The sequence below is a fragment of the Macaca mulatta genome, chromosome 17 (assembly GCF_049350105.2).
Source record: "Macaca mulatta isolate MMU2019108-1 chromosome 17, T2T-MMU8v2.0, whole genome shotgun sequence".
NCBI classification, from domain to species: Eukaryota; Metazoa; Chordata; class Mammalia; order Primates; family Cercopithecidae; genus Macaca; species Macaca mulatta.
The window spans coordinates 70,544,358-70,571,246 of NC_133422.1; the positions used below are offsets into that span (position 1 = coordinate 70,544,358).

Consider the following 26,889-nt stretch of genomic DNA (forward strand, 5'->3'; position numbering starts at 1 on the left):
GTATTAGAAATTATTTTCTCATTATGCCTCTTAAAATTTCACTTAGTACATTCAGGGTTTCTTATGACACCTGCACTTTTCTCCCATTTGCAGATAGACTGGCTTGTTGCATGTATAAAAATGTGGTCAGGAGTTTGAGACCAGCCTGGCCAACGTGGTGAAACCCCATCTCTACTAAAAATACAAAAAATTAGCCGAGCGTGGTGGCAGGCTCCTGTAATCCCAGCGGCTTGGGAGGCTGAGGCAGGAGAATCACTTTAACCTGGGAGATGGAGGTTGCAGTGAGCTGAGATCACACCATTGCACCAGCCTGGGCAAAAAGAGCAAAACTCTGCCAAAAAAACCCCAAAAAACAAAAAACAAAAAAACAAAAAACAACCCACTGCTCTGTCCTCAGAAAAACTTCTGCTTTGAATTTTCCCTACTGTCTCCCACTGCCACACATGCATCCGCTCTTGCCCCAGACATATCTTACATATTTAAACCAGATGCAGTCCGTATACTTTTTCTTCCTGTGACTGCTTATGAAATCATGATTCAGGGCCTCATTTCTTGATTTTTTTTAAAAGTTGTGAACAGGTGGCCAAACTGCATAAGCAACAACTGGAGAGCAGAGATTACTTAGTGGCTTGGACAGGGACCAAGTATCTTGTGAGCCCAGCTCTTCTAATATCAGTCCAGTTTCCCAAGAGGCAACTCCCAGGTCAGCTGGTGCCACCCAGGGCAGGGCAGGGCTGGAACTGGCTTTTGAAGGGTTGGGTCCGTAGGAAGAATCCACGCCTTGCTCTGGGAAGTGGACTCAGGAAGTAGAGGCCTGGGGACAGAATCACTCATGAGTTGCAGTTGTTCCGGGCAACAAAGCAAGGCGGATACTTATTCTGGTAGCAGGGTGGAGTTTGAACTGGGCAGTTACCTCTGCTTGAGCCCTAAGAATTTCAGATTCCCTGTTAACCATGGAGGCATGGGCTGGAAGCTGGGTGTGGGGGCAGGTGAGTTCAAACTTCTTACCTTTTCTATTAGGATATGGATAAATCTTCCCCAGGGATTCTTTGGACAAAAGCATTCCCACTCTGTCAACAATTCCAGCTTGAGCTTTTAATCATACATGTTTCCCTGTATAATGATTCAGTCAGAAAACTGTATTTGATCTTAAACAAGGTTGGCTTGGACAGGATAGGGGCTGGGATTTGGGGAGAAGAGATGATTTTGGAGCATAAAGAATTCAACACCTAGGAGGTTATGTTATTCAGGCCGAGCACGGGGAGATCAGGCCTTCCAATGTTGCAAATGAGAATGCTGGTACCTTGAGGAAGAGGGGTACTAAGACATGCGAGAGGAACACGGAGCAGTGGGATTCTGTGGCAAATTCTGTGAAGCTTTACTCCCATGTGGGGAAAAATTTCTTCCGTCTGTCTTGGCCCCAATCTGCTGAGCTGGTTCTGTGAGTGGCTTTGGTAGCTCATATGTGAACATTTAAATGCTTGGCTGTTCTTAGCTAGGCCTTTGATGGACTCTGGGATACAACCATGTGGCCAGCGTGGCTCCAGCTCCCTGCTGTCGGGGCCCACACGCAGACTCCTTAGAGTATGCTCCAAAGATACTCTGGGGAAGGCGATGCTGGGTGCATGTGCATGGGCCCAGAGTTAGCTCCTTGGATAAACAGAAGGTATTTGGAAATATTTTTGGTGCAGCCCTAGCCCTAGAACATAACTGGCTGGTGCACTGTGGTAAAACTATAATCTCATCCATTAGCACCTTATTCCCAAACTCGATCATAAATGAAGATACATTTTGGCTGTGTAGGCACCTTTTCCCTCAGATTTTGGAAAATTTAAGGGTATTTGGCCAAGGCAGGCCCTGGTAAACCAAGGATGTGTGGGGAGGGCTGGCTTGGGGCCAACATGGAAGTTTGGACAATGATAATACCATGCCAGTGTGCCTTGCTCTTGGTTTAACCTTCTAGATATTATTTCTTTTCCTTGTTTAAAGCCTTCCATGGCAAACGCGCAAGGAAAGTATAACATAAAAGAGTGCCTTGAATTATTCTTCACAGAAATTTCTCTTCTGAGGAGGAAAACTGTGTGTGGGGGGTGGAAGGGGCGGAGTTGACTGTCCTCCAGCCACTGCCCTGTTCCCTAGTAGTTTGGTTGAGGTGGATAATTTTAAGGAATAGCCTTGAATTGTCTCACTCACTTGTTCTGCTTTGATTAAGCATTCTTTAAATCTCTCACTAAAGCCCAGTGAGGCTGGTACTGTTGTTCCAATTTTACAGGCGAGGCTTTGGAGACAGTGAAGTGATGCAGTCAAGTTCTCACAGCTACTGGAAGTGCAGCCAGAATTTACGCACTGGAGGTCTGAACCCTAAAGTCCTGCACTCAACCAAGCTTCTTCCTCAGGGAAGGACCCGGTCTGGGATCCCTGAAGAGCCACAGCATCTGTGTGAACTTTTTTTCCCTCGGTCCTTTGGTTAGAAATGATAGTTCTTGATTGATTTGCTACTAGTATTTTAAAACCTTTGGATAAAGAAAAGAGAATCAGACCTAGAGCTTCCTGGTTCTAAGGCAACATAGTAGCAGTGAGGATAAGATGATTACAGCTGGATGAGTTCACCTGAGAGCTTGGGGGCTCCCTTGTTCCTACTCTCTGGCAGAAAGCTCAGATGTCCATGGTGGGCTTATAGTTTCTGGCCCTTTGCCAGGAAGCAAAGGAATCATCAGAGCTATTCCATTAATAGAGTGGAATATTATATCTATGCTATATTTGCTATTTCTTAAATATTAAACATTTAAAAGTTAATGTATGATCCAAGTATAGAGTAAGGGCTGTGAACATACCCAAGATAGGTATTTTTTTTGCAACTATTAATATTTCATATCTACCCTTATTATTATTATTTTTCTCTAGATGGAATTGCCCAGGCTCGAGTGCAGTGGCGTGATCTCAGCTCACTGCAAGCTCCGCCTCTCGCATATCTACCCATTTTTAATGCAGATTTGGGTTTCAGTGCAGGTATGGGTTCTTTGGGCTCTGTCTTTCAGAGCTCTGTTAGGAAGCTTTTTCATCACATAGACCAGCATGGAAGCTTTGTATTCAGTCCTTTGAAGTTTGTACAGAGCACTTTGATCTTTGTTTCTGTATCTGTTTTTTGGAGGGATTATTGATTTGATTCTAAAGAATTCCATTTTATTGCAATTTAAGGATAACAGCTTAGTAAGAAGCATAATTATGAGTATCAATACAATTTGAGTCAAAATTGGACATATTTTAAGTAGGTTAATGCAATTTAATTGTTCTCTGACATCGTATGAGTATTTATTATCCCCTGAGCTTTTATCATTTCAGGCTTTTTCTTGCTAATTTACATTTCTATAGGTTAAATAAACTATTTAACCAGAGTTTGAGAGCATCTGTGTGCCATGTACTGTGCAAGGCATTTTTAATCAAATATTTTTATGTGCTTGCCAAGTGGTAGACCCTGTCTTAAGGCAGTTGGAATATGGCAGTGAACAAAATCACAAAAGTTTTTGGATTCAGATAGAGGAGAGAAAAAAATGCATAGAATAGATGGTTATAAATACAAAAATAAAGCACGGATGAGAGATTGGGTGTGTCAGGTGGGCTAGTTGCAATTCTAAATATTGGGGCCTAGTGATGGGCCTCGCCGTCACATAGCTTCCAGCCTTGTAATAATTGTTGTTCTTTGATCATAGTGTAGAGTAAGGGCTATCAACACACCCAAGATAGGTATTTTTTGAAACTATTAATATTTCATCTGTACCCATTTTTATTGTAGATTTGGGTTTCAATGCAGGTATGGGTTCTTCTGTCTCTCCCCTCCCCCTCTGCCCCCTCTCTCTTCTCTTCCTTTTTTGGAGACAGGGTCTCACTTTGTCGCCCAGGCTGGAGTGCAGTAGTGCGGTCATAGGTCACTGCAGCCTTGAATTCCTGGGTTCAGGAGATCCTTCTGTCCTCAGCCTCCCAAGTAGCTGGAACTATAGGCATGTGCTACTGTGCCTAGCTAATTTTTACATTGTTTAAGAGACAGGGTCTTGCTATGTTTTCCAGGCTGTTAATTTTAAGCTCCTGGACTCAAGTGATCCTCCCATCTAGGTGTTTCAAAGTGTTGGGATTACAGAAATGAGCCACTGTGCCTGGCTTGTTTCTTGATGAACACTTCACCATTAGAAGGAAATATCCTTCTAATCTACTGAAACAGAGCGCATTATCCCTGCTTTGTCCAGAAGGAAACCAAAGCTTTGAGAGTCAAGTAAATTGCTGAATGAACACGGTGAGACCCAGATCTGACTCTAAAGCCCATGCACTTGAAGATGGTATCAGACCATGTCAACTTTGGACATATTTGTTATAGAAGAATTATCCAACTTTGGAGCTAAGGCTGTCTTATATTTCATTCTGAGGTGTTGTGCAGTAAGTTGGCTGGTTCATGGAGTGTGTGTGTTACCCGCGTTACTGTGAACTTCCCCTTCACCGTTGCAGTAGTTCTGTTTTAAAGGACTTTGGGTTATGCCCTGTGGCCACATGACAGGCAAAGGAGCTGCTTGGTTACCGACTTCCATGCAGTGGGTTACATTTGTATGTGACAGAGTAAACTCTGTTTACTCCAGCAAATCATTGACTACTTGAATTCCTGGCCTTGCATTTCAGAGATGGGACACTAATTTGGCTGGTCCATGTATCATGTCCAAGAGCATGTTATAAATGCTCATATTTAGAAGGGAATGTAAAGTGAGTAAAAGGTAATAATGGAAGGGTCACTGCTTATTGTGTTTATCACAGAATAGGACATCACTTGTATTTCCAATGATTGTTTTATCATGATAAAAAGTGAAAAGCAAACGAGTGTGTTGGATTAGAAACCTTTATGAGGACTGTGGAAATGAGGTCAGGGGTTCAAGAGAGCTCTGTTTTTCCTTCTGCCTTGAGTGTGCTTATGATCAAAGTGGGAGGATGTTCAGCCCAGTGCATTCTTTGTCTTGGGCATTGATGGTTCTTTTGTGCTTTGGCTAATTTAATGTTTGACATGTGTATATTGGTTATTAGTCTAAAAAAGGGGCTATATATTTGCAACTCTGCTATTTTTTGTTGTCAGTTTCTAGTGACTTTCCCCACTTACTACTTCTAAGTTAAAGTGCTGGGTTGTTTGTTTGCTTGTTTGTTTGAGATGGAGTCTTGCTCTTGTCGCCCAGGCTGGAATGCAGTGGCGCAATCTCAGCTCATTGCAACCTCTGCCTCCTGGGTTCAAGCTGTTTTCCTGCCTCAGCCTCCTGAGTAGCTGGGATTACAGGCACTGACCACCACGCTCGGCTAATTTTTGTCCTTTTAGTAGAGGCAGGTTTCCCCGTGTTGGCCAGGCTGGTCTCGAACTCCTGACCTCAGGGGATGTGCCTGCCTCAGCCTCCCAAAGTGCTGGGATTACAGGCATAAGCCACTGCACCCAGCCATTGCTGTGGATTTTTGTAAGATAATTTTCTTTTTACTCAAGAGATAAGCTATGGTTTGAGCACATAGGCTGTGGAATTTATTCTACTTGTTTACTTTTTTGAAGGATAATATACAGAAAAGTATACATATTATAAATGTACAACGTAAATACCTTTTGGAAACTGAGCACACCTAGGTAGCCAGCTTCCAGATCGAAGCATAAACAGTTGGCATCCTAGTGCCCCATCCCCTTCTAATCTCTTCTGTCATTCTCTTCCCACAAGGGTTACCACTGCCCTGACTTCTAACAGCATTTTTTTGTTCAGCCTGTCTTTGTACTTTATATGAATAGAATAATACAACCGGAACTCTTTTGCATTTGGCTTCTTTTTCTTTCCATTATTTGAGAGGTTGAACTTGTGGTTGAATGTAGTTGAAGGTTATTTTCATTGCCATGTGATATTTCATTATGTGGATATGCCATAATTTATCTATTATAATGTTAAAGACATCGACCCTGCTTCTAGTTTTTGTTGTGATGAATAGTACTGTGATAAACATTCTTGTATATAACTTTTTGTTAACATATGTAAGCGTTTATGTTGGATGTATACCTAGGAATGGAATTATTAGGTTGTATAATATCAATGTATTTAGCTTGAATACATATTACCAAGTGACTTAAGAGTTTAAGTAGTTGTACCAATTTACATTTCCATCAGTAGTGTGAGAGTTCATGAATTTCATTGTTGAAATGTTGTTTTGGGAGGTGGGTGAGAGGTGCATGCTATTCTTAGGTTCATTTCAGTACATGTTTGTTTTCTGAAAAGGAATGGTCTTAGTTGCTTGTTGATTCTTTGAAAGTTAAGTTAAAAATTTGTCTCTGTGCACTCACATTCTCCTTTTATTTTTTCTTTGTATATATGAATATATATGTGTTTTATGTTGATGTCTTCTACATGCATATATAGATGTGTGTATATTTTATCTTGAAATATACTACTGTACTGTTAGACTGGACAGGCCACTTAGAAGCTTTCTCACTCAGGCTTCTACAAGTCTCTGAATTCATACCGATCCTGCTTAAGTGTCTCTAATGAGGGGAAGTGCTTTCTTTTTAAGATGACCCATCCCTTTGTGAAGAAGCATTTTGTTGCTTCTTCAACACTGTGGTGACATCTGCCTCTTTTTAACTTCTCCCATAAGTATCATACCCTTTCATATGTGAGCAAAAAACCCATGATTCTTATAATACAGTGAAGTTTCTTCAGGCAGAGGTACATGGCTGTTTTTTAAACTGCCACTTTTCAACATTTGCAGGGTCAAAGTCTCTGAGCAGTTTGCTCTGGGGAACTTGGATGAAAAACCTTATGGATGATGGCAAAAAAAACCCCAAAAAACCTCAGTGCAAAGTCGCTTTTATTTTTCTTTGTGTGTGTATGTTTTTTGTTTGTTTGTTGTTGTTGTTGTTTTGATATGGAGTCTTGCTCTGTCGCCCAGGCTGGAGTGCAGTGGCCCAATCTCGGCTCACTGCAAGCTCTGCCTCCTGGGTTCACACCATTCTCCTGCCTCAGCCTCCCGAGTAGCTGGGACTACAGGCGTCTGCCACCACGCCCAGCTAATTTTTTTATTTTTAGTAGAGATGGGGTTTCACCGTGTTAGCCAGGATGGTCTCAATCTCCTGACCTCATGATCCACCCGCCTCGGCCTCCCAAAGTGCTGGGATTACAGGTGTGAACCACCACACCCGGCCTCTTTGTGTTTTTAAGGTTTTTTCCCCCCATTTCCCAGTTTTTCTTTCATGAACACACTGATCCCCCCTCGTTGGGTTTAAACCTTGTTTAAGAAGGAAATACAAAAAATGCATATAACATATTTAAAAATTAGACTAAAACAAATAAAATGAAAAAACAGCACTGCTTTTTATAGAAAACTGACAATTATATTAATGAATATCAATGAATACAGAAAATCAATGCATTATACTTTTGTCGAATCAATGAATATGGAAAAATTCTTCTGATGGAGATAATATGAGCTCTAAGAGATCTGAACTTCCATGTAATATTAATATTCATAGAACTTTAGAATAAAAATGAGTTTTTTTCTAGCTATAATTAATAATTTAAGGTTCACGGATATTACCTAATAGATATTTTCTTTCTTTACAGGCAAGAAGAGACTGATAGGAGAGTGAAAAATGTAAGATACATTTACCTTAATGTAGCATTATAAGTGGTTTTCACTTCCATGTTCTGTAAGAAGGCAGTGAATCTAAAAGTATACTCTACATCTCTTTTCTAATTAAATTTTTGGTTACAAACCAATGAGTTACAAACAGTAGATATGTTTAAATGTATGTATTACAATATATGGTTAGATTGTTCAGCTCCCACTTATAAGGGAGAACATGTGGTATTTGGTTTTCTGCTCCTCCATTAGATTGCTGAGGATAATGGCTTCCAGCTCTGACCATGTCCCTGCAAAGGACATGATCTTGTTTCCTTTAATGGCTGCATAGTATTCCAGAGCTGAACAATGAGAACTCATGGACACAGAGAGGGGAACAACACACATTAGGGCCTGTCGGGTGATGGGGGGAAGGAGAGCCTCAGGATAAATAGCTAATGCATGTGGGACTTAATAGCCAGGTGATGGGTTGATAGGGGCAGCAAACCACAATGGCACACGTTTACCTACGTAACAAACCTGCACATCTTGCACATGTATCCCAGAACTTAAAATAAAATAAAATTTTAAAACATTTGGTTAGAGTGGTATAAGAGGATAGGTTACATTTAGGAAGCTGTTTGTTATGTGTTAGTAATATGCTAAAGGCAAGTAAACATATTTTAAGATTTTTATGGGAGTAAATAGGAAACTACCAATTTAGACTTTAAGGAAAAGTACTGAATGTTTAAGGGCTCTGGGTAATTGATCAATGTAGACTCATACGTTTTACAATATTTTATGGGAATTGCAAGAGTATCTAAAAATGTTGCAGTTTTATTAAAAAGTTTAACATCCTTATTAAGGAAGCTGAGAATTATTGATGTTTAGGTGATCATTCTGTAAGTTCAATGAAAAAATATTGATTGCTTTAAAAGTTTCATTTGTGTTTTCTCTTATTTTTTTCCTTCTTCATATATACTAGTAGGGTATATGCATGACTACCTTTTGGAGTCTGGACTTTTGGTCTAAGAACTTGCTCAGAGACAGGAAAATTTAGCAAGAAAAATTAAGATTTTTAATGCCTTTTCCCTTTCCCATAAACTTAAAAGAAAGTCTACTTTTCACCCACAGAGTAATATGTGCTATCATTTATCTACAGTACTCACCTACATTTGAGCTTGCAGTTGGTTGCTAATCGACTGATCTTGTTATTCATGGATTTTTTTTTTTTTTTTAAGGTTTTGATAACATTGTACTGGCTGGGAAGAAAAGCACAAAGCAACCCATACTATAATGGTCCCCATCTTAATTTGAAAGCATTTGAGAATCTTTTAGGACAAGCCCTGACGAAGGTAGGTGAACTACATCTGTGTGAGATTACTGCTGTAATACAGTATCACTACTTTCCCTTCCTCCTCTCTTCTTCTTCTCCTCCTCTATAACAAATATGGCAACTCTGACTCTCTTTGTCCCACTCTCGATTGGACTGAGTAAAGAGGAATGTTACTCATTTACTGGCTTTATATGCTGCCATCAAGGAGTGAGTTGGATCTAATCCAGAGCAATTTCCAAGGTAGAGAGACTTGCTTACCTTTTAATTCTATGTAATTTGATGACACATGCATTGGTTTCCTTCCTTACACACTTTATGTAGCTTAAGTATTTCTATACTCATTGTAAACTCAACCTGTAGTAGAGAGGTGCTTCCTGGACTGTTAACACGCATGGAATTTACTCAATTTCTTTGTAGTAGTGTGTTCTTATCATAAATGATGGTCTTTAATGCTCACACTTTCATATCCCCACAATTCTACCATGTTGCCTCTGTTTCCTAAAGAGTAGGACATGGTGTTAACTGGAACTTGATATAAGGTTTTTAAGTTAGAATCCTTTGTTTTATACACATTTCTACTCATTCATATTTTGGAATCAATGTGACAGCCTTTTGAATGCTTGAGGACTGTTTGCAGAGAGCCAAGTGCCAGGACTGACTGTAGTTCTGCCAAATCTTCATTTATAAGATCCACATGGGAAAAACGAATTTCTCTGGGTAGGGGTATTTATTCAGGGAAATTTGTAGGACTCTGAAGAGCCCTTTTGTGTAGTCACAATGGTATTTCATCATCTAATTAGTATTCATTGCTTCATGCGTTTCTCTAATGGTTAAATGATACCACACCAGTAAGGCATTTAGCATTAGTCTGTAGCACATCGTAAGGTTGCAATAAATATTAGTTGCTGTGATTGAAAGAAATTTTAGGCCAGGATGAACATGATAACCTTGGCTTGCACCTACCCTGATCTTTAGGGGCCCAGCCACATGTATTATAGCAAGAGATGGGATTATAGAGCCTAGAAGATACAGGTATTCCTGTTCACCACCAAAATGTAAGGAGTCAATAACACTCTATTCAAATTCCTTGAATAAGTTAATTCAGGAAATAGCTGAGATATTAACATGCATACAGATTGTACTAAGTGTTGGGAAAACACTCATGAGAGATTACCTAACCTCATAAAGCACAATTGTCTAAGATAGGTGAGCATATTGGTCACTGCAATGAAGAATAGTGAGACTCTAATGGAGGAATTTCAGGGGGCTTTGAGCACGGGGAAATCCTTGCCTTACAGTTATTTCAGCTAATAACACTTTTGGTTAAAACCTATGTGGGATACTGGGCACAGTGGCTCACGCCTGTAATCCCAGCACTTTGGGAGGCTGAGGCGGGCGGATCACCCGAAGTTGGGAGTTCGAGACCAGCCTGACCAACATGGATAAACCCCATCTCTACTAAAAATACAAAAATAACTGGGTGTGGTGGCGCATGCCTGTAATCCCAGCTACTTGGGAGGCTGAGGCAGGAGAATCGCTTGAACCTGGGAGGCAGAGGTTTCAGTGAGCCAAGCCTGGGCAACAAGAGCAAAACTGTGTCTCAAAAAAAAAAAACCAAAAAAAAAAACAACCCATGTGGGACTTTGGCTTCTGTACTAGGGTTCTCTTTATAGCCTTTGGTCCTTTTAATGACAGTCTGACTTAGGTTGAATCATCCTGGTACAGTGTCTATGCCAGGAATGCTTTATCAAAGACTGTTTCCTGTTACCAGTTTCAAAACCAGAGGAGGCAGATGAAGACCTTATGGTTTATAAAACTATGGTTGTGGTTCCATTCCATTATAATAAAGTAGGGGTAGCTGTTAGAGGCATGTGACTATATCGTATGTTTTGTATCAGTTCTGTTAAAATCAAAACCAATGTGTTCATCAGGCATTTCCCATTTAACCGGATAATGCTTACAAACTTATATAAAATACCAGTTAAAAAATCATTGGTGGAAGTTGTAGCACCTCAGTCAGTCATCTTAGAAGTTGGAGGTGACTCATTTTAGTTGACTTGTCAGGGTGCCTCCTTAAAAGCCAGGCACCAGGGCCAAAGGTTATTTTATAACTGAAGTGGCTGTCATCAATAACTTTAACATTTATGAGGTCAAACATCTATCTTGAGTGTTGAACTCTGAGGCCTTAACAACTAAGTGTCTAAGAAACCTGACAGATCTAAACACTTACATTTAAAAAAGCCTTTCTGTATTTTGAGAAGCATTTTGGCGGCACCAGCACTAGGCCTGGCTTCCCCATCTGCTTGGAAGTAGCAGGATGTAAGGTAGGCACTAGCATTTTCATGACAGGATGTCAGCTCTAATGGCAGGGTGTCGGCATCTAAAGCACATGAAATCCCCCTGAAATCTGCTAGACCTTTTTAGTGCTCCAAACAGTTGTCAGACAATTGAATCATGAATTGACGGTATTAGATCAAAAGTATGCCTGAGACAGCTGCTAATTATTCACTGCAAACTCTTCAGCTTTTTCATATGTTGAAAATATTTATAATTAAAAATTGAAAGAAGAGTACAACAAATTCCCAGATGTGCACCATCTGGTTCAATTATTACAATTTTCCATACTGGCTTTATCTACATATGTGTTTATCCATCCATCTATGTTTTTACTTAACCATTTTAATATAAACTGCAGGTGTATTTCTCCCCAAATACTCAGTATGCATCTCCTAAGAATATGAATATTCTTCTATATAGCTACAATGTTTATTATATTTAAGAAAACTTAGATATTCCCCATTATCTAATGTTCAGTTGACATTAAAACTTTCATACTTGTCTCCAGCTACTTTTCATAGCACTTTTTATTTTGAATCATGACTTAATCAAGGTTCACATAATATGTTTGGTTGTTAGTAATTACTAGGTTCTTTAAATTGTCTCTGTATTAGTAAGCTCATCTGAAAGTAACATTTCTGATTTTTACTATGACAAAATTATCTTCACCATATAAAACATTGTAGTTACTAGATATTCATTGATTACTATAAGTCAGGACTACACCATGGGCTTTGTAAATTTTACTCACGTCCTAATGTTTAAAAAGCCAGGTTATATTTTGTCACTAACATTCACCGAAGAATGTTAGTTAAAAGTGCTTATCTTGAGTAAGTTCTATATAATTCACAAACCTACAGTTAACATCATTTGTGATGTTTCTGTGTATCCTTTATATGAGCCAATAAAAAATTAATATTTTGGCCTGGCGTGGTGGCTCAAGCCTGTAATCTCAGCACTTTGGGAGGCCGAGACGGGCAGATCACGAGCTCAGGAGATCGAGACCATCCTGGCTAACACGGTAAAACCCCGTCTCTACTAAAAAGTACAGAAAACTAGCCGGGCGAGGTGGCGGGTGCCTGTAGTCCCAGCTACTCGGGAGGCTGAGGCAGGAGAATGGCCAAAACCCAGGAGGCGGAGCTTGCAGTGAGCTGAGATCCGGCCACTGCACTCCAGCCTGGGCGACAGAGCGAGACTCCATCTCAAAAAAAAAAAAAAAAAGAAAGAAAAAAAGAAAAAATTAATATTTTATTTAGGTCCATAGAAAATAAGTTATATATGTCAGCAAACAAGTATGCTTCCCTTGATTCAACAAGAAGAATAAGCCAGCTGCCAGGACCTTAGAACCAGGTTGTGTAATTAGTGAGAGTACATGAATTCTGTGAAATTTATGCCCACTTGCTCCTTTTTATTTTTCTGGGGGGGAGGGTTAAATAACTTCAGTTGTTAAGGTTTTATGTTATATAAGCCATCACAGATATTTCCTGGAGATAGAGTGAATATAATCTTGTTGATTTATCTCCTTTTGGATGACTAAGTTAAGGTTAGTTTTTCTCTTTGCCTCTTTTCACATTTATTGCTGGAGAACTGTAATAACTGAGTTTAGCATTTCAGTGTTACTCTGTGAACTTTCATTAAACTAGTAATTTTCCTTATTTTTGAATAGAACATATGTACTAGTTTATTAAATAATATTGAATATCTCCTTATTGTTACTTTGAATATTGAATACCTCCTTATTGTGTCAGTTGTGGGGAAACAATTATAAATTTATTTTCTGTTTTTCATCAGCTTTTTTCTATGTCCGACAGAAACCTCATTGCCTTACATGTCAAATGAAACCCAATTTAAATTAGGCAAACAAGCAAGTAATAACCGATTGATGATATTTTTTGGAAGTTTATTTAACTTACTCTTCTTTAAAAAATGTTTCTTTAGGCACTTGAAGACTCCAGCTTCCTGAAAAGAAGTGGCAGGGACAGTGGCTACGGTGACATCTGGTGTCCTGAACGTGGAGAATTTCTGGCTCCTCCAAGGCACCATAAGAGAGAAGATTCCTTTGAAAGCTTGGACTCTTTGGGCTCGAGGTCATTGACAAGCTGCTCCTCTGATATCACGTTGAGAGGGGGGCGTGAAGGTGTGTTGTGTTTTGGCTGTCAGTTTATTTGTTTGCATATCAAGGGAGAACTGGGAGCAAGAGAGAATAGAAAAATGGAGCAAAAACTAGGCAGAAATTTCACTTAGAAGTGGATTTTCATAGAGACTCAAGTATAACTGGGGGTTTTGTTATTTTTTTCTCCTTCATGATGGTGATAGTTTCATTTTTGAAAAGTTTCATTTCTGGAAAGGACTGGGAGGTGACAGTTAATTGTGACCTGTTTTATCAGTGATAATCTATCCTGGCTCTTCTGTCTCCAGATTCAGGCTTAATTTGTGTTCACGAGTTCTATAAACTGATATATCTAAACATAGAAAGGAATATAAGATTCTGCAAAAAAAAAAAAAAAAAAAAAAAAAAAATCTCTTCTAGTTTCTGAGTAACTTTCATCCTTGGCTTTTTTCAAAAGATTAAAAAAATTCTCTTAAGCAAAAACAAGAGAGATATTTTTACAATTATTTCTATAGATGAGAAGAAATGACTGCTATCTATCATGATAGAATATTATGTTAAACTTTGTAGACTGAATAATATACCACCACATAACATGCTGGTAGAAATCCTCTTTTGGTCCTTTCAGGGTCAGAGCTAACCTAGGACAGAGCAAGTGTGAAAAGAACATGTTAGAGACATCTTGTTGTGGGAAGGAACCTTCTTTCAAAATCCCAAGCTTATGGTCAGTTCAGTTATTTCAATGCACATCTTATTCCTGTGGCTACTGGGTATAGCATCAGCAATTTCTGACTGCACATCTCCAGCTATTCAGATTTGACTAGATTGAAATCACAAGTAAAGTTTTTTTGAAATATTTATATGCTTCTACTGACATCAACGTGAAAACATTGAGTTCTGGCTGTGAATTTCTGCTTGATTGTTAGGGATTTTACATTGCTTGTGTATTTGGAATATTACTTTTCTATTTCTAGATATTTTTCCTGGCATATCTATGACAAAAATGTCAAAAATCAGCAAACTTAAAATAATTGTACAGTAAACACACATGTGTTTGTCACCTAATTCCACCATGATGTTTTACTATGCATGATTTGGCTTATACCCATCTCTCTCTCCTCTTTCTCTCTTTCTCTTTCTCTTTCCCCCTCCCTCCCTCTTTCTTTCTCTATTATAATTTAATCATCTTATTTTTTGAGGCATTTCAGAATATATTACACTTGTCCTAAATACTTCAGTATGCACATCATTAACTAGAATTTATTATTTGTTTTGCCTCTGAGGTGAAACTTATATAAATACAACATATTTGTGAATTTGTTTTCCAAAAAATCAATCAACAATTTATTAAGCATGGTAACAAAAAACCTGAATGCTTTATCTTTTAGAGTAGTAGTTTTTAAAAATAAAAAATGTGAAAGGCTATTTAAGCATTAACCTTTGTAATTACTGCCACATGTATTGGCTGTTTGCTGTCAAGGTGTGACAGATTCATAGCCTAGATGACGATTCCAATACGTTTAAGGAAATGAATCTGAGTATGTGATTCATCTGAGTGGTTAAAGCTGTAAAAGCAGAGGCTGAAATTCTGAACCCGCTGTATTTCTTTGCCCTGACTGAAGAACCTACTCCATGTAATGATGGAATTTATATCTAGCCAAGGAATAAAAGGGGAAAAGATAGAGGGCATGTGGGAATATGCGGGCTTCAGTCAGTTCAGATGCAGTGGCCCGCCCAGTGGTGTGGAATCTAAGGCGTCTTCTCAGATCCTAGTTGGAATAGACACCTGTCCATGTAACCAAAAGCAGAGGGCTACTGTCACATTCCTTTCTGATCTTGGAAATGGGGCTGCAGACGTTTTTTGAAGAGTGTGGAAGTGAAGTCTTGGAAATTACAACTAAGCAGGGAAAAAAAGCCTGGGATGGAGGCACCTGGATGATGAAACTCTTTTGTGATCAGCGTGTTAAAATTCTACTGCTACCCTCTAGATTGTAGTCCTAAATTGATGAGCGCTATAATACAGGGTAATATTTTTAGGATAACAGAATTGCAATGTCACATTCTCTAGTTTTACATGAAAACTCATATCAAGAATGATATTTTGGGGGGAAAAATTATCTGCAGGTACTGTACTGGGCTAAAAAAAGACTTTATCTTAAAAAGTAAAATGGTCTCTTTATGACTTTAAAATTCCTCATGTATAGATTTTGGCAAGAGTAATTGATATACTTATTGGAAATGAGAGATAAATGTCTGATTTTTTAGAAGGTGGTAAAAAGAAAGCGCCAGTTTATTGACTACTACCCCTCATGGTCATAGCTGCGTTTACTTTCTCTCTTTTACCAAGACTCTACTCTCCTTTTACCGTGTCCCTGTCTCACAGCTGTATGTTAAGCGACTTCCTGTAGACTGTTCTCGGTGTTATTTACTGTAGCTTCCTGCCAGGCAGGAGGGAGGGGAAGAGACTGCCTTTAACTCAGGTTAACCCTGCAGGTGCTCTACCTGCTGAGAGCTTGTAGCTGTCAGGCGCTGTGCACAGCCAGGCCCGGAGAGAACCCTGGTGAGAAGCAAGTAACACTTCCAAACCTTTACCAATGCACAAGAGGCGGGAAGAGAAGAAGGGTGGGAAAGAGAGACAACTTGGCTTGGATCTGTAGTGTTGTTCTCTCCCCTTTTCTTCCTTTGTCTTTAAAAGAGTAGATTTATTCTTCTTCTTTTAAGAAAGCAGATTACTATTTGTATCTATCTGACCTTGAGGTGTATCAAAGGGTGTTCTTTTGAATTTGTGTTTAAATGATTTTGAATCATAATACAAGGTTCCCAGTATAATTTCCATGGCCACTCAGAAGAAACTGTGAGTTCTGTGCTCTCATTTGGGCATAAGACTTGAGATTCCTTTGGAACTTTAGAAGTCATCCAGTCCAACCTCATATTTAATATCTGATTCTGGTTCATCGGATCTATCCAGACCCTTTACAAGCTTCTTGTTGTTGTTTTGCTTCTCTTTCTACATCCTTCCTGATCTCTCCCCTCACATATATATTGTAGATAGCTGCATGCCTTATTTTAGATTACTGAGTTCCCCTAGAATTACTTTTGCATGTTGTTTTAAGTATCTGTGACTCCATTGCTAGATTTTATTTCTATGTATTACATCAACAAATCTTATGGAAAATCATGGAGACAGAGATCGAGAAGAAAAGGGGCTCACTAGTAAAACAGGACGTTTTCTGCTTAGAGCCTACAACAGCAAAAGAATGTACTGCATGTGCCTCCAGTATGCAAAGCAAGTTCCTCCTAATGGATCTTATCACAACTTCGTGACAAATTTCTAAAAATATTCCCTGCAGTTAGCAGTGGCAGCACTGGGTTTCTAAGGGAAAGACAAAGCAGGCGCACTGTGTGGGTTTCAGTTAGGCGAATAATCTGGAGAGTAAAGCAAATTCTTGTGCCTCCTTTATAGGTTTTGAAAGTGACACAGATTTGGAATTTACATTCAAGATGCAAGATTATAATAAAGATGATATGTCGTATCGAAGGATTTCGGCTGTTGAGCCAAAGACTGCGTTACCCTTCAATCGTTTTTTACCCAACAAAAGTAGACAGCCATCCTATGTACCAGCACCTCTGAGGAAGAAAAAGCCGGACAAACATGAGGATAACAGAAGAAGCTGGGCAAGCCCGGTTTATACAGAAGCAGATGGAACATTTTCGAGGTACTGAAATGGGTGTGATTATTGAGTTTCGTATGCGTTTCGAATGTGGTGGGATGTTAAATGTGGTAAAAAGAATGGCTCTTAAATGTGTTTCATAGATCATATATTAAGCTTGACTTGTGAGAATATTTTTCATCCCTCTATTTTTAGTTATACATATCTTGAAGCCATTTCTTCTGTTTTAGAATGTCAGCATGTGATTTGCTAGGTCTTTTTTTAGATGCATGACTTCAGTTTATTGGTATTTTTCAGCTTACCAGATAATTTATATTGTTCATGATGAGCCCTGCCATGTAATGTTTTTCCTTTTTTGATTGATCTTAGTGGACATGAAAAGAATCCTTTAATTTCTCAGCAAATTAGCAGAACAGAGTGTGGTTTTGCAAATCCAGCTTCCTCTCACGGGGAGGCGTACGGTTTTGAAAGTGGTTCGGACTCTGAGGATGAACGAAGGTTTCCTGACATAGTTTTGGATGACTTAGCCAACCGTAGATTCCAAGTGAAAAAGAGGCCCCAGAATTTCATCTCAAAAATCACCTCTCCTAATTCTTGTCCGCAAATACTTTCTCCTGCTGATATGTTCGCCATGGGGCTGTATGGACTGACGAGGTCAGAAATACTTGTCCTGGATCCAGCTGTCTATCATGCTGCTGATTTTAATTCAGAAAGTAACACCCCAAATTGTTTGTTATGTGCCTCTTTCTTTTAACACAGCTTCTAATGAAGTATCTTTGGCCCATGTGTATCTAGCTATCCTTGAATTAAAATGAGATGCTGTTATAATAAATTTGTCCTAGGAGTTGTGGTGGTGATGAGAATGGGAACTAATTTGCTTTGTTCACAGTGGTGTAAACTTTGTGAACCAGAAAGCATGCTGTTTGTGTGCTGTGTCACAAATGCTCATATAGTGTCTTAACCAGTTGGATGTTTTGAACAGTAATCAGAGGAGGATTTGGGGCACCAATGTGGAGAACTGGCCAACTGTACAAGGAGCTTCAAAGTCCTCTTGTTATTTGGAAGAGGAAAAAGCAAAGACAAGAAGCATACCCAACATTGTAAAGGATGATCTTTATGTGCGCAAGCTCACTCCAGTCATGCCAAACCCAGGGAATGCTTTTGATCAGTTTCTTCCCAAATGTTGGATCCCGGAAGATGTGAACTGGAAAAGAATAAAAAGGGAAACTTATAAGCCATGGTATAAAGAATTTCAGGGATTCAGGTTTGTCATTGTGCATGTTTCTATTACACCATTGTACATTCAGTACCCCAGCTGGGGTTCTATGTGCATGTTTTTTATAATAATGAGAGAGAGGGAGAAAGTCTAATTAGTTCTCTAGTATCTACAGAACCTATATAATGGAAATGAATTTCTGTTTAAATTTAAACCTGAGGATCTAGATCTTAAAAAGCCCTGTTCCATACATAGTCGTCGCACGGCATTATTTTTAGTAGTTCTGTTTTTCTCCAATTCTTTGTCTCATTCCCTCCTCCTTTCTTTTCTCCATGTCACTCACAGTAGAAGGAATTCAGATTCTGAGGATGAGGACTCAGGTTCTGCCAGAAGCGCCACCGTTTTTAGTAGAGCACAAAAAGCAGAGCGTAGGCTAGACAGCAACTGCCAAAGACCTTCACTCTTGCTGGAATTAGCTGCCAAACGGGCTGTAAAATCACCGGACTCCCATGCAGCCAGGAGAAGCAGTAGTGCTTCGGATGAGCCCAGGTGCCCCTGTCTGCATGAGCCTGCCTGCTGGGGGTCTGGCCTCAGACACCCCTCTGCCCGCTTCTGCTGCTCCATTAACCTGGGACCTGATTGCATTGAATCAGGAAACCTGACTCATTTAGTGGACTTAGTACAAAAGCATAATGTATAACATGCTGCTTTCTGTGCAACTACATCAGCTTGGAAGTCTGTAGGATTCAACATTCTTCTTTAGCACAATAATGTGTGAGACAGGATATATTTACATGTGGCAGTTCTTTTGAAAAGCCAGTTCAAAAAGGCTTGTTAGAAAGTTTACCTAATTTTACAGTTTTGGTGTGTGTGGAGATGTGGAACAAGGAAATAACTTTCAGGTAGAGACTGAGAAGGGCAAGTCTAGGGAAAATGCCAAGGAAAGATTCCTTGAGCTCTTTTATAAAACTTCAGAGCAATTCATTTTCCCTTTTTCCGGCTGATTACATATACGTATTGCATAAAGTGCATGATGCCCAACTTGTGAAACTTTCAAAGATTATTCCTTCTTCTTCAGGGGGCACTTAGACCACGGTGGCAAATGGAAGGAGGGGTACCAGGGGCCAAACACAGTGGCTTATGTCTGGAATCCCAGCACTTTGGGAGACCGGGGCAGGTGGATCACTTGAGGTCGGGAGTTTGAGACCAGCTTAGCTAAAATGGTGAAACCTTGTCTGTACTAAAAATACAAAAATTAACTGGGCATGGTAGGGGGCACCTGTAATCCCAGCTCCTCGGAAGGCTGAGGGAAATGAATTGCATGAACCCAGGAGGCAGAGGTTGCAGTGAGCTGAGATTGCGCAACTGCACTCAGCCTGGGGGACAGAGCAAAACTCTATCTGAAAAAAAAAGAAAAAAGAAAAGAAAAGAAAAGAAAAAAGGGTACCAGGGAGTGGCTTTTCTGTGTGCCTGGGAGGGGTACTTAGTCTATACTCCAGCCCCATCCATGGCCTCTATGGTGCCCAGCTTTCCTGAGAAGTATGCTCTGCTCTTATTTCTTTAGAGAGTATCCAGGAAAGTCATGGGTGTTGGATTAAATGCTAGTCTATTCCTAGCAAGAGTCCCGCGATGGTCCTCTAAAATAATTTATCCTCAGTAACTGGCTAGTTGGTCTGCTAATTACCTTTGGCTAGTCGATCTGCTAATTACCTTTTCTCCCCAAACTTAATAAGATTCTCTTTCCTTTTTCCTCTCTGTGCATCAGTCAGTTTTTACTGCTTCAGGCCCTCCAAACATACTCTGATGACATCTTGTCTTCTGAAACACATACCAAAATTGATCCCACTTCTGGCCCAAGGCTCATAACCCGCAGGAAGAATCTCTCTTATGCACCAGGCTATAGAAGAGATGACCTGGAGATGGCGGCCCTGGATCCTGACTTAGAGAATGATGATTTCTTTGTCAGAAAGACTGGGGCTTTCCATGCAAATCCATATGTTCTCCGAGCTTTTGAAGACTTTAGAAAGTTCTCTGAGCAAGATGATTCTGTAGAACGAGATATAATTTTACAGTGTAGAGAAGGTGAACTTGTACTTCCGGATTTGGAAAAAGATGATATGATTGTTCGCCGAATTCCAGCACAGAAGAAAGAAGTACCGCTGTCCGGGGCTCCAGATAGATACCACCCAGTCCCTTTCCCCGAACCCTGGACTCTTCCTCCAGAAATTCAAGCAAAATTTCTCTGTGTACTTGAAAGGACATGCCCATCCAAAGAAAAAAGTAATAGCTGTAGAATATTAGTTCCTTCATATCGGCAGAAGAAAGATGACATGCTGACACGTAAGATTCAGTCCTGGAAACTGGGAACCGCCGTGCCTCCCGTCAGTTTCACCCCTGGCCCCTGCAGTGAGGCCGACTTGCAGAGATGGGAGGCCATCCGGGAGGCCAGCAGACTTAGGCACAAGAAAAGGCTGATGGTGGAGAGGTCAGAGTGTGCTTCTGCAAGGATTTTGCTTGTGATGGATGATCTTGTGTAACTTTTCTCATGCAAGAAAGCAGCTCATCATGTTGCTCCACTCTGCATGTCGCGTGCCATTTTGAAGCATCCTGTAAAACTTAATTTGCTTTGAAAAACGCTCATTTTGTAGAAAAAGTGCAATTCCATATTTGCATATCTCTAAATAACTTATTTAGGCCTGTTTAAGACTGCATATACATAAACCTTGCCTTTGACTTAAGCAGTACTGTGGTACTATTCACCAATATGAAGTTTCATAAAAATGTTTTCCAACTTATATTTCTGGACTTCTCATGTTCAGGCATTTCTGTAACAGTCTGGTGATAGTTTGGTTTTATGTCTTGCTCACATTTTAGAGTGTCTGATTTTTTTGGGTGGTAAAATTTTCCCTGAAAATATGGCATTGCAAATTTCATTTAACTTAAATTTTTTTTTTGGCCTAGGTTTCTTGGACTATCATTTGTAACTTATTTTTATTTATAAAGTTCAGTGTAAACATTGATGTTAAAATGCATGAATGGTATTTGTTGTCTGCTGAATTTTGTGTGTATGTAATCATGGCCATTTTGATAGTTCGTATTATGCAACTTGCCTTTTTGATGAATGTTCAGTTTGTGGAACTTAGGGATGGACAAATCTGATTAGGTTGAATAAAATTAGAGGATCCAAATCTAACTTAACAGTTCCTGACAATGGGAAGGCTTTTCTTATGGATTTGTTAGCTCAGAGTAAATTGAGGAAATTCTTCATATTGCTTAATCTGAATTTCCTGAGATAGGAAATTGATGAGAACTTGAGACATGATCAAGAATGTGATGGAAGAAGTGACCTTTTGAGATTTGTCCGTTTCCAATTAGATTCTTAAGTGAAAGACATTGAATGTTTAGAAACTAATATGACTGGGAAAAATGACTTTTTAATTTTTGGTTTTCTGGTTTCTTAGACTCTTTCAAAAGATTTATGGTGAGAATGGGTAAGTTATGTGGTTCACAGTAAAAAATCTGTGCCTATTGTTTGTTCTTTGTATAATTTACTGTATTTCTGGCATGGCATGTCACTAAATGGGGATGTTGTGTGCTGTGCATGAGATTTTTTAAATGGGAAATGTTTGTTTTGCAACCTAATGGCAATATTTCTGTGTCTTGGTGCCCAGTGCATGACAAAATTGTTTTATTAAAAATTTAAACTTTAGCTCCATCCCTTCATTTTTCCTTTTTAAAAATTTAGTGAGTTGATTAAAAGTAACAAAAGCACTTGCCTAAGTTTAGGTATATATATTTTGGTATTTGGTTGCTACATGGATTAAAATTCTGATTTATGGATGCTAAAGCCCAAGTTACTACATTTTAGAAAATCAGCGATGGAAAAAGAATATTAGTATTTACTTCGAGTTTAGAATACACCCAGTTGACATTATCCATATAATCGGCCCACTGGGAACTTCATTAGTAGGGATGCGTTAATCCTCCCTAGGTGGTATTTGGAAGTATTATATTTTCAAGATTCCTGATTAGGAAAAAAAGGTATAATATGGTTATGTTTATGGTGCAAAATTGGCCTTCAAAAACTGCAAAAATCTTCTTAATTTCTAATGTCATTGTCGCAAAAACTACATATTTTTTTTTTTTGAGACGGAGTCTTGCTCTGTTGCCTGGGCTGGAGTGCAGTGGCGCAATCTTGGCTCATGGCAACTTTCACCTCCCAGGTTCAAGCAATTCTCCTGTCTCAGCCTCCAAAGTAGCTGGGACTACAGTTGCATGCTACCACACTCTGCTAATTTTTGTATTTTTAGTAGAGACGGGGTTTCACCAGGTTGGTCAGGCTGGTCTCAAATTCCTGACCTCAGGTGATCCATCCACCTCAGCCTCCCAAAGTGCTGGCATTACAGGCAAAATCTACATTTATAGTAAATCATTTATTCATTCTTAGTACAAAATCACAAGGTGGCTGTATCTTAATATTTTCCACCAAACTTTCTGTAACTTTGTGTATCTAAGGGCCAATAGTGTTTGAGCAAGAGGAAGAGAGTTAAAGGATGAAAATGTTTTAATCTGCTCAGGCCTTAGTAGCTAAGTGTCTTCCCTTACAAGGATTTACTTCATCTATAAGAATCTCTAGTTTTGATAGCTTTTTATAATTTTGATAATTCAGAAATGTTGGAAGCTACTAAACATAAAGCAATGTAACCATTCTAGATGCCAAAGGTGTAACTGAGCCATAGGCAACAAATTGCAAGTACTTGTTAGCCACTGATTTTAAAAACCAGGGTCCCTGCATACTTTCTGTGTGCCATGCAAAGGCACATTATCCCCTTTCCAGCTCATCTGCATGAAGCTTAAGCATTTGCTACTTTCAAGTCATAGGAAAGCTGTTTTAACTTGATTAAAAATCTCTTTGCAGCTTTAAGCATGTTGAATTGTAACTTTCAGAAAAATTTTCATTTGTAAATTAAATATAACTTTATAATGTAAGCAGCTCTCAGAAATAGTTGCTTTTCTTAAAGGGAATACAAGTACCCAGAGTACAAGTATGTGTTGGGAATGCCAACATGTACAACCATTTCAGTGGCTGGATGTGTTCCCCATAGTGAGGGGTAAATTATATGACTGAGTTAGAAAAGAAGACAGAAACCTAAAACCAAAACTTGAAAAGCTAAAGATTTTTCTGGATTAGAACTAACAGCAGCAAATGTTTTCTATCCCAAGATAGTTGTTCGGATAGTACAATATTTGTTTTAAAGGCTGTTCTGCATGCAGTTCAATGCCAAGGTAACTACACAAATAAAGCAAGATTGTCTGTAAATTGAGACTGAATAATGCACGATGTGTCAAACAATGGAAAGTATTATTATATGAATGTGTCCTCAGAAAACTCAAGTGTGTTTTGGACCACTTGAAGTCAATTAAGTCAAATCTATAACAAAGGATTTTTCTGTATAGTCTGTCAGTTACCAGGGCTTTTTTTTTTTTTTTTTAAAGAGATGGAGTCTTGCTATGTTGCCCAGGCTGGTAGGCTGGTCTTGAGCTCTTGGGTCTAAGCATTCCTCCTGCCTTGGCCTCCCAAAATGTTAGGATTACAGATGTGAACCATCAGGCCTGGCCTACCGGTACTTTTCTTAAGTAGATCTGCTGCAGTGAAAAGAAAATAGAAATTTAAATTGGATTAAGTGTAGGCTTTTAATCTAGAACCTGTTTCATGTTTATGCTGGGTGATATCTCTCTGAACATAATGTTTGTTGTCAAGCTTGGCATAGTTACCTGGAAAACCATTATTGCTCAACATGCTGTCATTGAAAAATAACTGCCTATAACATGAATGCTTTCTTTTTTGTGAGGACTGGGTTAAGGAGAAATGTGCAGTATCTTTTGAAGTCTGAGACTGTTAATTTCTGGCTTGCTTTTTATTTGGCATTTAACACCTGTCAGTTTGCTTGTTTGTTTTTAAGACGCTTTGTGTGTGGTAGTCATTTCTTCTATGCACTTTCATCTTGCATGGATTTATGTCTGTATGGTTTCATGAAACTTGAAAATTTGGTCATGTGTTTTGGCAGAAGCAATTTATGACAAAATTTGTTGTACGAATATGTAGAAATAATCTTGTATGTGATTGAGCTGTTGAATCTGTTGCCAGTGTTAATAGGAAATGAACACTGATTTCACATGAAGTTGTAATAAAAGACAATTAAGTCACCCACATTTCACTTATGGGTTTGGCCAAAAGATTCTGTAGAATTATAAAGGCTTATGACACCAAAAAAGAAAGGGAAAAAAAGCCAATGTCAGTTATTTCTAGGGATTTCCCTCCACCCCCAGGAGACGTTTGGCAATGTCTGGAGGCATTTTTTATTGTCCCATTGGGTGGGTGGGAGTGTGTGCGCTACTGGCAACTAGTGCCTTCGTAGCCAGAGATGCTGCTAAATGTCCTACAGTACACAGGAGTGCCTATAACAAATAGTTTTCTTGCCCCAAAATGTCAGCAGTGGTGCTACTGAGGAACCCTCACTGAGAGTATATATCTGTAAATGAAAAATCTTCATCACATTGACTTTTTATTCTAGTGTATGGTAATTCCAAAGCCTCTTGCCCAAGTTTTAGCATTGATTGCTCTTCAGAGAATTCCTGTAGTACCTAATGGAAATACACTCAGAGGTACATAAATCAGTATATTCCTATCTCCCTCCAAAAGTTGGGGAACCTTAACCCTAGTATCATGGAATTTCTGTTTGCTGTATAAGTCTATCCATGCTTTTATATTTGAGAAAATTTGCCACGTTCTGCTCCTTTTTGATCCATTACTCCTTAGATTTTCACCTGTAAAGTTCCTGAAAGTGAGTTCTAAAAGGAAACGCCTTAAAACTAGCCAAAAAGTACCAGGAGCATAGTAGGCAACCTGCATCGTGGGAGAAGAGAGTGAGACTTTAGCAACCTTGTTTATGATTGACAACTCCTTCCTTAAACTTCCTCTTTTTCCTTCTAAATGCTATTTTTAAAAAATTCTGTTCAACAGAAAGGCAAGATGCTAGATCTGTATTTTTTGGAAGAACTCCAGTTGCATTTCTAAATTGGAGCCTTTCCAAATAAGGAAATACAAATGAAGCAGGACTTGTAAGAGACATATGATGTGATTTGCCAGTTAATCATCCTTCATTCAACACAACGTACTAGAGCCGCGCAATCCTTCATAGTTTTCCCAAACAATTTTCCTGATGCTATCTCTGGTACTTATCTCAAATCTGTGAGGCCAACAGATAGGGATGTGGAGATAGAGAAACAAATATTGCAGCTTTCCCAAGGACATGTGGCTTGTGAGTGGTAGAACCGGACTAGGGCTTTGCCTCTGAGATAATTCACGTAGACTGCTTGGCGAGGTTGCTGGCACACACAGTAAGCCCTCAGAAGCTGAATATTATGCCATTAATGCTGATAAGGGAAGGAAGAATTCTTTGTGATCTGGCCTGAGAGACTCCTTCCTCTACTACAAAAGTTCTGGATTTTATCACTGTGGTCTGGGGTGACCTCTCGGATTTGAAGCAGCTTGGAGAGTTATCTTTTGGGAGATCCCAAACAATCATGTTCGTTTTAATGAGAATTAGTATATGCCCCAGAAGGTTTTAAAAATGCAACCCACACAGTCAAATCCAGTTCTCATAACAATCCCTTCCTCACTTAGCAGGTGAGAAATGGGAGCTCGGAAGCGAACTGATGTGTGTTAGGGTGGGGTGAAAACTGGCACCACGGCTGGGCCTGCAGCCCTCCCCTCCTGGCTCGTTGCGGTGCCTGGCTCCAGCTGCTATACAATGTGTGCAGGCTCAATGTGGGTAACTGTTTTTTACCCTAGGGAGTGAACCGTGCTCACATTCCTGCCTTACACGGGGACTTGTCTACTCCAGAGTGTATTTGGTTCACTTTGTTCACATTAAGGACTGCCTGTGTGCCAGGCTCTGCTCCGTGTTGGGGACACCCAGGAGAAGAATGCAACCTCTGCCCTTGAGAAGCACATTTCACGGGAAGACACCTTAGCATTGCCTGGTGTAGAAGGATTAGGGCCAAAGGAGGGCAACCCTGGGAGCTGCTGGGCCTTCTAGCCTTCCTCCCATCAAAAGATTATTAAACTATTAGCATCCCTTTTTTTGTTGTTTGTTCTGGAGTTTGTGTAATCTCGTGTGTTGAGTGTCTAGATACCCCTCATGCCTGGTTCTTGAAAAATTTTTCCTGCCTCCTCTTAGTGAGTCTGTCATAGTATTAGTTCAAATAGCCTCATTCTTCACAGTGTGACTTACGTGAATTTATATTCTCAAATTCACACAAATCAGTTTTATAAGTAGTCATACCTAGTTAGATATATTACATTAATAGATCCATCTATATTCATATATGTCCTCATATATTCTCTCGATATACTTTATTCCTTAATAGTCCTTAATAAATCCTGTAGAACTTTCTTCATAGAACTGTAGATAGCCATAATAATCTTACAAAAGGAATTAGAAACATTTTAAGTATAGTAAATTTTACTTGATTAAATGTTAGAAAACCTACCTTATTCTTACCACAGACATTGAATGAGTATATCCTGCATGCCTTGTGCTGC

The 26,889-nt window shown here is 39.3% G+C and overlaps 1 protein-coding gene across 28 annotated transcripts in view; it reads left to right on the plus strand.

Moving 5' to 3' along the window:
• LMO7 (LIM domain 7) overlaps nucleotides 1–26,889 on the plus strand; it is a 309,870-nt gene that overhangs the window by 237,729 nt on the left and 45,252 nt on the right. For 11 of the 28 annotated variants that reach the window (XM_015121212.3, XM_077973782.1, XM_077973783.1 and 8 more), the window contains 7 exons: nucleotides 7,614–7,644; nucleotides 8,853–8,966; nucleotides 13,223–13,421; nucleotides 16,858–17,110; nucleotides 18,048–18,329; nucleotides 20,047–20,766; nucleotides 21,743–21,772. In XM_015121212.3, the coding sequence (XP_014976698.3) occupies nucleotides 7,614–7,644; nucleotides 8,853–8,966; nucleotides 13,223–13,421; nucleotides 16,858–17,110; nucleotides 18,048–18,329; nucleotides 20,047–20,766; nucleotides 21,743–21,772 (1,629 nt within the window). Of the gene's footprint in view, nucleotides 1–7,613; nucleotides 7,645–8,852; nucleotides 8,967–13,222; nucleotides 13,422–16,857; nucleotides 17,720–18,047; nucleotides 18,330–18,626; nucleotides 18,831–20,046; nucleotides 20,767–21,742; nucleotides 21,773–26,889 lie in introns of those variants that run through there. The other 17 variants (XM_077973779.1, XM_077973778.1, XM_077973780.1 and 14 more) reach the window with 4 other exon arrangements.